Consider the following 14,039-nt stretch of genomic DNA (forward strand, 5'->3'; position numbering starts at 1 on the left):
ACGATTTGCCGCTTTTCCTAGTAAAAAATATGATGATGATGACGTGGCACAACCGCATGCCACCTTCTGCCATGCACAGTAACTAAATTTAAGAAATTCAAAGTAAACGAAATGCCATGACACCTTCATTGCACTAATCGTTGCGGAGTGCTTCACATGTGTAGCATCTGTCGTGTCATATTTCTCGCAACCATGACGTCGCCTGCGAGGCGGAAAAGTTACGATGCGAAATTCAAGCTGCGTGCAGTTGCATTTGTACAAGAACATGGAAACCGGGCTGCAGGAAGGCAGTTTGAGGTTAGTGAGAAAATTATACTTAACTTGCAAGAGCGTAGGTTAGGGCATGTTGGTATTCCATAACTGAGGTTTTTTAGCGCACGAAAAGGGACGAAAGACAGTGGCAAGACGCGGACACAGCACATAGCGCTGTGTCCACGTCTTGCCACTGTCTTTCGTCCCTTTTCGTGCGATAAAAAAGCTCAGTTATACTTAACTGGCGCAAAGTCACCAGCGTGCTCCAGACAATGAAATCGGCTAAGAAGGCCAACCGCGGCAAGAAAGCACGCTGGCTGGAGCTTGAGGATCACCTGCGCGCGTGGGTACTCGAGCAATGAGCCGAAGGCAGGGGGCTATCTACAGTGTAGCTCCGTCTCAAGGCAAAGACCCTTGGTACAGAGATGAATACTGTTGGACTTATGGGCGGTCCGTCGTGGTGTTTCCGCTTTATGCGGCACAATAAGTTGGTGAAGCAAGCGCGGACGACGATGTGCCAGAAGCTCCCTGACGACTTTCAGGAACAACTGCAGAACTTCAGTGCATTTGTTAAAGAAGAAATTGTGACCAAGGACATCTACGCAAGCCACACTGTAAACATGGATGAAGTCCCGCTTATGCTTGATATTCCCCTTGGGAGGAGCATCGCCGAGAAAGGGGAAAAAACTATATCGCTGAGGACAACTGGCCATGAAAAATCACACTTCACTGTTGTTCTTGCCTGCTATGCGGACAGTACGAAGCTGGCTCCCATGTTAATTTTCAAGCGGAAGATGCTGTGGTAGTACAGGCCAATGCCAAAGAATGGTTGATTGAAGATATGAGTTTATGGCTCGACCAATGTTTTTCGCGTCGGCCTGACGGATTTTTTCACATTAAGAAGGGAATGCTTGCGATGGACAGTATGCGGGCACACATCACGGATTCCATAAAAAGAAGATTAGTGCGAAGAACTGTGTCCCAGAGGTGATACCAGGCAGCATGACGAAGATGCTGCAGCAGCTGGAGATTTCTGTGAACCGCAGTTTCAAAGCAAAGCTGCAATGCTTCTGGGAGTCGTGGATGTCCGAGGGTGACCACAGTTTTACGAATACAGGACACATGAGACGTGCAATGTTCGGAGAGGTGGCCATATAGGTCTCCAACGCTTGGGACTCCATTTCTACAAAAACAATTGTAGCTGGGTTCTCAAAGGCTGGACTGATCCCGTTCGCGAGTGGCGACGATGTTGGAGAAGAAGACATCAGTGAATCTGAGGACGACAGTGATGCGCCAGCGGGGACTCCCACTTGAAGTTGCTGAATTATTTGTTAGCAACTCGGAGGAAGAAGGCTTCGATGGTTTTGCCTAAACGTCGTCTGTAAGTACATGCCATCTGTGTGTATCAATAAACCATATTTGAAAAATTAGTTCTGTCTAGACACCGGTGCAAGTTATAGACCAGAAAATATGGTACTTTGGGGCCCACCCTCACGGTCAAATTTTGAAGAGCGATGTTCACATGGAATCTATGCGAACAATTAGTTCCCCTTGGACGGCTCCTTAAAACCGAAACTGGCTGGAAAAAGAGCGCCTGTGTCGTCAATGTTGCCGCCCCCCCGCCTTTCGTCACGTCTCTGAGGTCACTGCCGGTACGGCCCCGTGAGCAGCTTGCGTTCCAGGCTCACAGGCTCGCAGCGTTAAAGAAAGGAAATTTGGACAAGACAGATGACGATTATCGTTGTGTGGCAAGATACGACCCAAAGGGTGTAATTGTGTTTAAGAGCGCAGGTGCTCTTTTGGCAGCCAGTTTCAGTTTCAAGGAGCCTTCCAAGGGGAACTAATTGTTTACGTAGCTCCCACATGAACACCGCTATTCAAAATTTGATCGTTGGGATATGTAGTGTCGAGGACGGGTCCCAGAGTACCCATTTGCTCTAGCCACCTATTGCTGACCATTAGAAAGTTACTCACCATAACTTTGCTAATTACGCACATAATTGCGGAAATTGTTCTATATCTAGAGGCTGCCAATCGGTACACTCAAATGGTACACATAACGTTACAGTGATTTATATTTTTCAAATTTTAAAAATTTAGTGCAGCTAAAAAAACAATGTATATGTCAGCAGACGAGTTTTCTAGGAATCTGCCCCCATCAGAATGCAGCTGCTGTGGCAGGGAATCAAACTTGACACTCAGCAGCACAATACCATAACTGCTGACTCACTACAGCAGGCAAACCATGAAAGGGACCATGAAACGATTTTGACGATCTTGTACTAACATACTGAGTAGTTAAGGTAGATCCTTCTGATCGTTAATTGATGCATCTAAGTGCTCCCCGTATAGCCTGTAATTTATTATAAGGTTTTAAAAACGTACATCGCTACTGATTGCAACACATTACGTGGCTGAATTTTCAGCTTCCCCTGACCATTTGACACAAGTTGCCCTAGTGATGCCAGTAGGGCAAGCTATCTAATTGGCTGACCAGGGTGCGTCATCGATAATTTGTCTAACTTTATGGTGAACAAATGTTGTTTGTAATAGTTGGAATGTTAGTTAATTTGTTTCTATAAAAAGAAAGTAATAGAAAGAGAATGCACAATGGCAATTTCTCACTACACTTAAGCACTTCTGGCACAAAGAAAGTGTCATCTGCTTGTGTTACAATGTGCTCCATGTTGATGAGAGCTCCGCGGTCAGTGTTGATCTCGATCTTTATTTTCGCAAGCACATGATTCACCCTTGTTACGTTGTGGGCCACAAACGCAGCGACTGGCACTATGTCAAGCTGTGACATTGCGTCACTCTGCAAGGCAGCAGACGAGCGGAGTGGCTCCAGTGCATCAGACTGTCGCTATCCAATCGGCGCCAGGATTTGTGCGTCCGCGGCCGTCACTTTACGCTGGAGGATTACTACCGCAATAGTGTTTCGCATGTTCAGTATTTGGGTAAACGCAAGAGCAAGCGGACTGGGCTTCGCCGCTTGACCGTGCCGTTTCACGGGATGAGCAGAAGCGCAAACGTGAATGGTCTGCATGGTGCAGCCACCTGGTGGCAAGAGCTCAACCAAACGCAGTAGTTGTAATGAAGTCTATTCTACTTTGCTGCTGGTGCAAAGTTTCCTCAGGAGCGCAACTGTGAACACATTGCTTTTGTAAACGTTTAAAATGTTTTACACTTGGTTAGAGCAATATTGGCTCTTTGTTTGGCTGGTTAAGCTCTGTGCCACTGGGTGGCTGGACCATGCAGACCGATCAGGCAGCTCACGTACGTCTATGCTAAAGTAGCTTCATCAGCTTCAGTTTATGCCTCCACCCATCCGTCAAAACGCCCACCTCGCCTGTGTTTACCGGAATAGCAGACACGCTCACCGCTGCGACAGCTCTCGCTTGGGGTCGACTGCCAAGCGGCTGGTGGAGAGGTTGGAGAGGCTTCACGCCCTTGCTCGTAGACAACCGAAAGTAGACGACACGACGTGCCATCATGACGCAGAGCCAGTGAAGGCAGAGCTTAGCCACAATCACTCGGCAAATGAGTTGAGGAGAAAATGCATGGCTATGGAGGAGGGTAACTTGCAATCGTCCGCAGCTCTTTTAATATGATATGCTTCACACAAATTGTGGTGTCAATGATTAACTGTAGCTGTACCCTGCACATCTACAAAATTTGCCCGAACCATTTCGGGGCCTTTGAAGGCTCGCTGTGACAGACAGCCGAGTATTCCAGAATCTCCACCAGGAGATATCGCAATGCTTTTTTTTTCCTCCTGCTGTATAAAACCATTCTTAGTTTGCAGACAGCGGACCAGTAAGACTGAATTGGCATGCTAATTAGTTGTGCTGAGTAAGCGCATCCTGCTCACATTTCATTGTGACGTGCAGCAGTACATACACGCTTACAAAAAGAATTTGGCATTCTATGATGACAGAATCAGGACCCCATTAATGCCGACACTTTCTGTGCTTTCATTAGCCAGAAAATAAATGTTTTCAGCAAATCGTAGCTCAGCCCAAACATTCACAATAACTTCCAAAAGATGACGTTTTTAGAGATAACCTAAACCATATCATCACTATGCTCATCTTTGTGGATGCTGTGGGTGTTGCTTCCGCAAAACTGCTCTGGGCTGACAATGCTGTGATTCAACTCTGCAAGCTTAACATAACCATTTCCTGTAAAGGCCCAGCTGCTGCACGTGTCTCGAATGGATGCCAAAGTGCAGGTAAGACCACACATAACTCATTATAGAACACTATAAAGAATTTGTTTTCTGTAAAATTATAAAAGAAACAGAAAGAGAGAGATCTGACTGCAGTCCTTTTTACTGAGAGGTGTTACCAAGCCAAAGCACTGTTATGAACTAAAATAACAAAAGCAATTTCAGTTGCTGTGTGCATGCCTGCCAGTTGGACTTGCTTTCCAACCAAGTAGCGAAGTCCTAGGTTTCTGTTTTTGACACTATCGTCTCTTCGAATTTTGCAAATGGTGGACTGGTATTTCATCCTGCAAAGATCATGCCTGCTGCAATAAAACATGCTTTTGTGAGGCAGGGGAAGTTTTTTTTTTTCAACTCTGAAGTCCCAACTGCACTTGCCTATGATAGTAGATCACCACAAAATTATATCCAGTGCTATTCTATACAAAAGAAAAAATTATGGCCTAAGAAATTTGTTGCACAACTCCTTACTGCACAGACCTTCAATTTCTTGTAAGCAAATTAAACTAGCCTAAACACACAGGTGAGTTTCAGTTTCCCAAAGAAACTGCGTGGTTGTGAATTTATGAGCAAAAACTTTTGCATATGACATGCCATGCAGTCATGGGAATATTCCATGACCTTACAAAATCTGACACATAAAACCTTGCTAAAATATTGAAGCAATGAAAACAAGCAAAAGGTTCCATTTAAGAAAGCAGCAGTCTACTTCTCAAAATGTCAAATTTAATGATGTCACCTTAATCAAGAGTTTTGAGCGGGATTGCTAACACTATACTGTGTATACTTACTGTTTTGCAGTCTTTAGGAGATATATGCACAGTTGCATCACTATTGCACATTGTGTCACCAAATTTCCACCATCCGAAAGAAACTGATCTGTGCTCTAACCTTACACAACAATCGGCAATTGTTTGCTGTATCACATATGACCCAAAAATAAGTCTTTCACAAAGTCAACCAAAGGTGTGCCAAACTAAAATCTTTACATCAGACTTATAAATAGCAAATGCCCACGAAAACATTTTTACGACATTCTTTCCAGAATTGAAAGGTATCTGTGTAGCGCAACAAAACAAGGACACAAGAAGAAATGAAGACAAGCGCTTGTCTTTGTCTTCATTTTGTTGCGCTACAGAGATACCTTTCAATGATGACCGACCAACCAGCCCATATCGCTACCCTCGTCGATTACTACTACACATTTGATTGCTGGATATGAGACCAATACCAGCTAAGTAAGCAATACTATTTTTTTACTTAATCAAACACAAGCAGCAGTTTACTGGGTGTCACATGACACACAATGCTAAGATACATTTTCTTTTGTGAAATTTAGTGAGTACATAGACTCAATGCATCACCTGCTACATACAGCTTCAGCACAATAACTGGCATCTCCAAATTTTTTTAGAGCAAAGTCATCATCATCAGCAGCAGCAGCCTGTTTTACGTCCACTGCAAGACGAAAGCCTCTCCCTGCGATCTCCAATTACCCCTGTCCTGCGCCAACCGATTTCAACTAGTGCCCACGAATTTCCTAATTTCATCGCTCCACCTAGTCTTCTGCCGTCCTCGACTGCGTTTCCCTTTTCTTGGTACCCATTCAGTAACCCTAATGGTTCAACGGTTATCTAACCTTCGAATTACATGACCTGCCCAACTCCATTTTTTTCTCTTGATGTTAATTAGAATATTGTCTATACCCATTTGCTCTCTGATGCAAAGCGCTCTCTTTCTGTCTCTTAACGTAATGCCTAGCAATTTTCGTTTCATTTGCTCTTTCCGCGGTCCTTAACTTGTTCTCAAGCTTCTTTGTCAACCTCCAAGTCTCTGACCCATATGTCAGCTCTGGTAAAATGCACTGATTGTTCTCCTTCCTTTTCAATGATAATGGTAAGTTTCCAGTCAGGAGCTGACAATTTCTGCCGTATGCGATCCAACTCATTTTATTGTCATCAGCAAACCGAAGGTTGCTGAGATATTCACTATCGACCCTTACTCCTAAGCCTTCCCAGTTTAATAGCTGGAATACTTCTTCCAAGCACGTAGTGAATAGCATTGGAAAGATTGTGTCTCCCTGTCTGACCTCTTTCTTTATAGTTATCTTCCTGCTTTTCTTGTGCAGAATTAAGGTAGCTGTAGAACCTCTGTAGATGTTTTCCAAGGTATTTATGTAAGTGTTCTGTACTCCTTGATTACGTAATGCCTCTATGACTCACTCTTTTTTGCAGCTTCTTCCGAGAGAGTTGGTGCTCATCAGCCTCCAGCAATGCCACCTTGACAGCTTTCTTCCATTTAAACTTGACCCTATCTTCCGATTCTGCAGGGAAATAGCATACGTGTGGAAGAAATAAATGGCTCAGAAACTCTCCCTAGTGCAATTGACATGCATGTATGAAAGTTTGCAATCCTAGTTTTCAACAAGTCCAATGGGAGGGAATATGCAACAGGTCATGTGTAACATGCACAAAATGGAAATGCCACACTGGATACTAATAAGCTGCAAGAGCAAATAAAATATGAAAAGGCAAATTAAATTAAAATACACATATACTTTTGGCTTTCCATGTTCACAAGCGTGACACTGACATGATTCAGACTGAACAATTTTAGACCATAATATTGATGGCCAGTTAGCACAAAATGGGAACGGAAAGTGGGAAGGGACAAGGTGACCACCCAACTGAATTCGTACTGCAATGCACATCAGTGTGAGCTATGACAAGATAAGGATTCTGAGTAGAAGTAGGGTTGCAGCAGCATGTCAATTATTAGGCTTTTCATATTAAGAAGCGAGGTGCATTGTGTACGAGCGACACATCAGTTGCCCTCTTTCCTTCAGAGAGGTGTTTTATCGACAGCCGAACACAGGTGCAGTGATGCCCATTTTTTAGTTTGCTCTGCAGTGCACACTTCTATATACTGGATGTCTTTGAAAGCAGAATAAACAGTTAGAAGTTAGAGCTCGCCTTGTCCCCTCCCACCTCTCTGTTTCCATTTTGCGATAAGTAGCCATAAATCTTATGGTTTGAAATTGTTCAGTATGAACTGACTAGCCCAGCAGCCTGTACTATTGGATTCAAACTGAGTTTTGCTTATGTAGAAAGCCACACTGTTCTCTCATAGGGTTGCCACCAGGCCAGTTTTCTACTGGCATGGCCAGCGTTTCCATCATGTAACTGGATACAAGTTCAATCCTCACAGCCTACCTTTGCTGTTTTTCTAGTTCTCCCTGAATCACCAGATTATAAGTTGCATTGCAAGCGCTCTGTCGGGCGTTCGCATACATAGCAGACAACTGAATTGTTGCAAGCAGATTTATTCCCAATTCCTTAAACTTTTCAATGTCATGTTATTGAAGTTCAGCGATTGAACTGTTCATCTTTTAGCCTCCCTCAAGTGAGCTTTCTCATATGAGTCAAAGGCACCCTCTGCTTATTTTTCAGTATGATTCCTCAGCGACACCCACTGTTGGCACTCATCGCATCACCTGGCATACATTGGTTTATCACCCCTTTATTTTGTTTCCATTTTTATGTATTTTCACATACAGTACTACCCACCTCCTTTACAGTAAAAGTGGTAACCCTACCTTCTTTAAGCAGGGTTCGTACAGGTTTCAGAGACAAAAATTCAAGGGTAATCAAGGACTTTCGAGGCTACATCAAAGCTTTTTCAAGGGAGCATAGCAGCATCCCATGTAGAAATTATTACTATGATGTTTCCAAAGCAGAATAAGTTAAGATGCAAAAATTGCATTGGAAATGTCCCGCCTTGATCACTTCAAGTTCCTAACACGGCATGAAGAAAGCAGCTTAAACATGGGAGGGGAATTAGCCCGAAACTCCAGTGTTTCTCACTCTCGCCCACCGTGGAGCTTTACACTTCTGTGCAAGTCACTGTACGAAGTGGAACATTTGTGTATTCATGCCGGCCTTATTTTATACAGTCGAATCAACTTACAACAATCTTTAAGAGCAAAGAGAATTCCACTGTTATAACCAATAATTGTTGTCAGTGGATTGCATGAAAAAAGCAGAGGTGACAAACATCGAAACATTTTAATTAGACAGAAAGAAGGACAGCCGAACCAACTTATAGCTTTACCAGTCTTTAACAATATTTGGATGTCAAAATAAGCAGCCTTGGCACAGTGAACTTCTGTGTGTGTTCTACAGCAAAATAAACTGCATTATTGGCTAAAACAATTACATTACGCAACTGGGTGTCTGCACTGACAGGAAAAAAAAGAAAAAAGAGAAATGCGAGCCACCGCACTACTTTTATGCCATGCACCCAGCATAGCATGAATTTACCGCATCTGGTAGTGAATAGATGGAGTGGAAAGGAGTTGGGAGAGAGGCGCACAAGGGTAGGACTCCAACGAAGGTATGCGGTGTGGGGTGCACAGCACAGAGACTCACATTTATTGTTTCTTTCCCACGTATTTCACATACCTTTTCTTTTTTTCGGCGCACACACCTAGTAGCCAGATTTATTTGTTATAACCAATAACACACCATGGTCGCATTCTAGTAAGCTGCCTATTTTACCATATATAACACACAAAAGTTTACCGTGCTGCAACTGCTTATTGTTTTATCCGATAGATTCTTAAAATCGATAACATCTAGTAAGTGGGTTAAACTTTACCACTGTTTCTAGAATAGGAAGCTTCCTGGGTTCACACTGATCTGCCATAGAAAGCAGGTCACATAATCGATCTTAGACTGTATTACTCAAGAAATTCAAGGGCCTTGAAAACACACTTTTTGATTTCAAGGACGTGTGCGCACCCTGACACTGCAGTGGTGTACAATTTATACTTCTTTAGTTAGTGGATCTCAATTTAGGCTGATGATTCATACATGCCACTATACATGTCAAGGAGCACGTACACACTCAATGGCCAATCAATGCATGCTTTTGGCTTGAGAGAGTAGCAAAACATTGATCTGCTTACCATCACCTCCTTCAGCCTCTTTATCAGCCTCTTTATCAGCCTCTTTATCAGCCTCTTTATCAGCCTCTTTATCAGCCTCTTGGTCCTGCTGCTTGAACTTCTTTGTTGGCTCCTCGTTCTGTGTGTTGCCTTCACAGTCAACAGCATCCTCTTGTTGCCTCTTCTTTCGCTTTCTCTTTCTTGCACTCTCTTCACTAACGTCATTCACAGTGCTATCCTGTAGCTCTCTCTTTGACTTCTTGGCCAGAACTTTTTCGTCAACAGTGCCGTTCTGTGGTCTCTTCTTGCCTGGAGTGCTTTCCTGACCTGGAGCATCCTGTGGTTCCCCATTTTCTTGCTGCTGGTCACTTTCTTCGTTGCCTGAAAGCTGCGGTTTCTTGTTTTTTGAAGCATTCTCATCAGTGACAAGCGACTTTTCAGACTGCTTATTTACTGGCTGCCGTTTCTGCACAATCTGCTGGGCTTTCTGGATGGTCTGCCAGACGTCTTGAGCTAAAGATGGGTTTCGCACTCCCATGCTGGACTGGAGGAAGTTCTGAAAAAGTGTAATAAAATAAATATAAATATATTCTATAAAGAAACTATCTCAGTACTAACAAATATAAGCAGCTGTTTCATACAATACACAGACACTCAATGCAATGAGTTTTTTTTTTTATATGTCCAATGGTTCCATAATGGTCCTGTTGACACTTCTCACACAACCTACAATCAAAGCAGCAACAACAAATTGTATGCTGCTTAAAATCTTCAACAGACTTTAGAAACAAAGATGAGCAGGAAGTAATAGATCTTTGCTAGTCTTTAGTAATACACATGTTAGTTGAATTAAGTAGGAGCCCATCACAGTTGCACTGTGCAACGTTCACTAACAACAAACATGCTCACCAGCTTTCCCTACCTCTTCTCAAACTTAATTTTCAAGGTGTAAAAGATAATGCACCCATCTTTTTTATTTTCACTTCACAGAAAGAAGAGACAGAAACAGCTTTCAGCGCATTCATAGCTCTTACAAGCACACAAAGATTAGCGACGGCTAGACCCCTGGTCATTTCAAGCAAGCATGGCCGTCAGTGGGCTTTTGTTCATAGTGGGCCTCTTCGATTTTCGACTTATGGCCACCTGCGGGCTCCCAAAACCAGTCAGAGTGCCTTCGTTTTTCTCATGTTGCTCTGCCCACCGCGCCACATACTTCCGCCAGGCGTTCGTTTTACTCGGCCTAGACGGTTCTGGCTACCCGCGGGCTGCCAGAACTAGCCAGGACGATTTGGTCTGGATGCTCCCTGGAAGTTCTCTGCTAGCAGATGACTAAAAGAGGCGATGAGTGCTCGCTGCCATCTTTGTGGGGACTTGACGGATTGCAACGCAGGCGCTTGAAGACTTTACCTCGCTCAGCCAACTGGCTACGGTTATTTTCTGATTTCCGTACTTCTAGCGTTATCTTCTTAGGTTATAACACACCGTTCCGCATTGCGAGGCGGTACGATATGAGCGACGGTGAGCCATTTGAAGCTCTTGTGCGTGTGTGTGTGTGTGTGTGTGTGTGTGTGTGTGTGTGTGTCATGAAGGCTTCTTTCCAGTGAACAGCGTGCCGCGCTATCATGCGTGCATGTTATCTGCAAAGTGGTCCACACAAGTTGTATATGCTGATTCAAACACATTGTGGTGCATTTCCGGTTCATCTTTCTGTGGTGGTATTCCTTTTAACATATATCACGTATATATGTGGTGATATCTCCTTTTCCTGCAGTTAGCAAAGGCGTTGCAGCTAGCCCGTGTTCGCTCCGTCTCTTGTATTCTTGGGTGGCAGCTTGAAACCGATGTGTGTTCTAACTGCAGGCTGTTGATGTTAAGAATGCACTCGTTGAGTAAGAGCCACGCGTAGTACATTAGCTTCTTGCTCTTATGATCACGACTAATATTGTTTTTCGTGTGGAACTTTTCACTGGTCACAGGTGCCCTGCATTTTCATGCGCCAGCCACATCCCCAGCTCCTTAGGGTCATAAGTGAAGCACCATCAGTCGAAACAAACTTTCTGAAATCGAAGCCCAACCAGGTCGGCACAAAATTTTATGTGTATAAGACATATCTGATATCCTGCTTTTTCATGTCTTGTGAAGTGATGACACAACGCCAACTCACCAATGTTGCCGGTGGGCAACGCGATCGCTGCGAGCCGGCATCCTCGAGGATACAATCACGGGCAATTTTGCGTCTTGGCATCGGACGCGTTGGAGGCAGTCTGTTGCGCTGTCCAAAGTGAGGTTGGCCGAGTGCGTGTCCTGTGCCAAGTCGCGCGAAGTCTCGCGAAAGTGATCGTATCCCTGAATGCAACTATATATTTTCAAGCTGGCAACGCATAAATGGGCCAACTACGCAGAGCGCAGGCCGTCTCACCAGGCAGTACCATGCTGGTAGCATGTGTACATTAATCCCATGGCCAGCTGACTCGGCGTTCGATTGTGCAAACTTCGGGCAGCTTTGGGTTGTCTTGGGATGCCAGCCCACCTGACTTCTTATCAGAACCGGAGCTAGCTGGCTGCCAGAACTCCGAAAATCGAAGAGCAAGCAGTCATGGAATACGCCATTGAAGGCGTAGAAATCCACCCCACGGAGCTGTGCAATGGTACGTGGCAGCACCCGAAATGTCTGACCGACCCGCAAGACCTCCAAAAGCGCTTTGCCTGCAAGAAAACCGACCCCACTGAGCTGACCGGGGAACTAGGCCTCGCCGGAACCTCGGCTCCCTCCAAGAGCAAGTCATGTCCACTGCAGCTACCTTGACGGAAGCCCATGCCTTGACTGCCCAAGGAGGACTATAAAATTGCGTTGCGACCCAAGTGTGCCATGAACCTGACCAACATTGGACTTATCGCGCTTTTGGAGGCGATCTACGCAACAACCAAAGTCAACCAGGTGCAAGCCGAGCAAGCTGACCAGGTGAGGGTGCAACCAATCAGAAACACCCTCACCATTAGTACACCTGAGAGAACGAGGGCGGACGCCTACAGGACCCTTGAATTTTTACGCTACAAAGAGCATAACATCGACATGCCGGTATCGGCGTATGCACCGTCTCCAGACGACTCCATATGGGCGGGGGGACTGGTATACACAGCCTATACTAACGAAACGGACCAAACCATTCATCATGAAATATCGAAAAAGAACCCGCAATTACCTATTGTGAATGCGAGAAGACTGGGTAATTCAAAACACTGTGATCACCTTTGCCGGCAGAGACTTACCGCGCTCGATACATTATTGGTGTTTCACCCTAAACATGTGCCTCTTCAGGGAGAGACCGGAAGCTTGCTTCAATTGTCGGAAATTAGGTCATCGCTCCGACGTATATCCACAACCCCGACCAGCCATCCCTATATGCCGAAGGTGCAGAAAAGAGCCCTCACCTTCACCGGAGGGAGGGAAACCGACGTGCATCCCACTATGCGTCATTTGTAACGGGCAACAACCAACAGGTAGTCGAAACTGCAAACGGTGCTTCATACAACCAAAACAGACCAAGAGAACAACGTCAAAAAGTGATACCAAGACCACCAGAGAGACCAGGCGTTTCCACTAAAGAGGGCGAACCCAAGGCGTCTTTCGAGACTGCTCCGAGTCATTCCCTCCTCTGCATAGCAGAGAGAGAGAGAGACAAGTCTGCCTCCGGAGGCAACAACTCCCAGCAACATGAACCTGCCAATCACATAGCCTGGAGCAGCGGTAAACATAACCCCCTCTACCAAACAACACCGCAAGTGACCCCCTCGTTGGGGACACTGCCCAAGTAGCAATCAGGAAACGGACGGACAGTGATACAGACAAGGGAAGAGCGTTCTGGCTCCAAGACCAGCCAGGCTGCCCGAGAAGAGGGCAACCCCACAAGGCACCAGCAAAGCAAGCTACAACAGCAACAACAGGACCAACAGGTGAGGGAGCTGGAAGAGCATTTCTAAAACAACAATTGGCTGCTCCTAATGACAAAATTCGCCAACTTAAAATCAAACCAACCCCATTTAGTAACTCACAGAATCTCAGTGCGAACAGACCAGTGGTATGCGCTCCCAGTGAGACAGAAAATATGGAAACAGGCAACTAAAGGCGCGAAACGGAAAGCAGCTAGCCTAACAGAATCGACATTAGATAAGAAAGGTAAATCGGAAGGGATAGATGCATGCGTAGCTCAACTAGAAACCGCAATAGAGCAAGTTCTAAATGCCACAAGCAGTTTAACCAATCAAATTAAGCAACAAACTGAAAACATTGTTATCCTAAGCACAACAGTGCAGGTACTTGCCACCCATGCAGGCCTAGATATGGCACGTAAGCCGCCCACAAATCCCTCGCACCTGTCGAGAGGCAATGACTCATCTGAAGCTTCGACGTCGAAGGTGGGTGCTCGACACCCGGCAGGGGGACCAATAAGATTGCACAGCATAGGCTCAGCGCGGCTGGATCCTCATAGACGTTCATGATGGCTAGAGCACCTATAATTATATGGCAATGGAACTGCAGAGGGTTCAGACAAAAACGTCGAGCTCTAGAATTCACAATTCAAGATGCGCAAGAAAAACTCAACCTTTTGGCACTCC

General features: G+C 45.1%; 1 protein-coding gene across 2 annotated transcripts in view; it reads right to left on the reverse strand.

Annotated features, from left to right (window-relative positions):
- The window catches only part of LOC126545366 (uncharacterized), a 47,128-nt gene that overhangs the window by 1,904 nt on the left and 31,185 nt on the right, over positions 1–14,039 (reverse strand). Inside the window, exons 4-6 of one of the 2 annotated variants that reach the window (XM_055061473.2) lie at positions 9,496–9,978; positions 9,444–9,459; positions 6,700–6,800 (exon numbers count right to left, since the gene is read on the reverse strand). In XM_055061473.2, the coding sequence (XP_054917448.1) occupies positions 6,700–6,800; positions 9,444–9,459; positions 9,496–9,978 (600 nt within the window). Of the gene's footprint in view, positions 1–6,699; positions 6,801–9,443; positions 9,979–14,039 lie in introns of both variants that reach the window. The other variant, XM_055061472.2, reaches the window with a different exon arrangement.

Source organism: Dermacentor andersoni, chromosome 1 (assembly GCF_023375885.2).
Source record: "Dermacentor andersoni chromosome 1, qqDerAnde1_hic_scaffold, whole genome shotgun sequence".
Lineage (NCBI taxonomy): Eukaryota > Metazoa > Arthropoda > Arachnida > Ixodida > Ixodidae > Dermacentor > Dermacentor andersoni.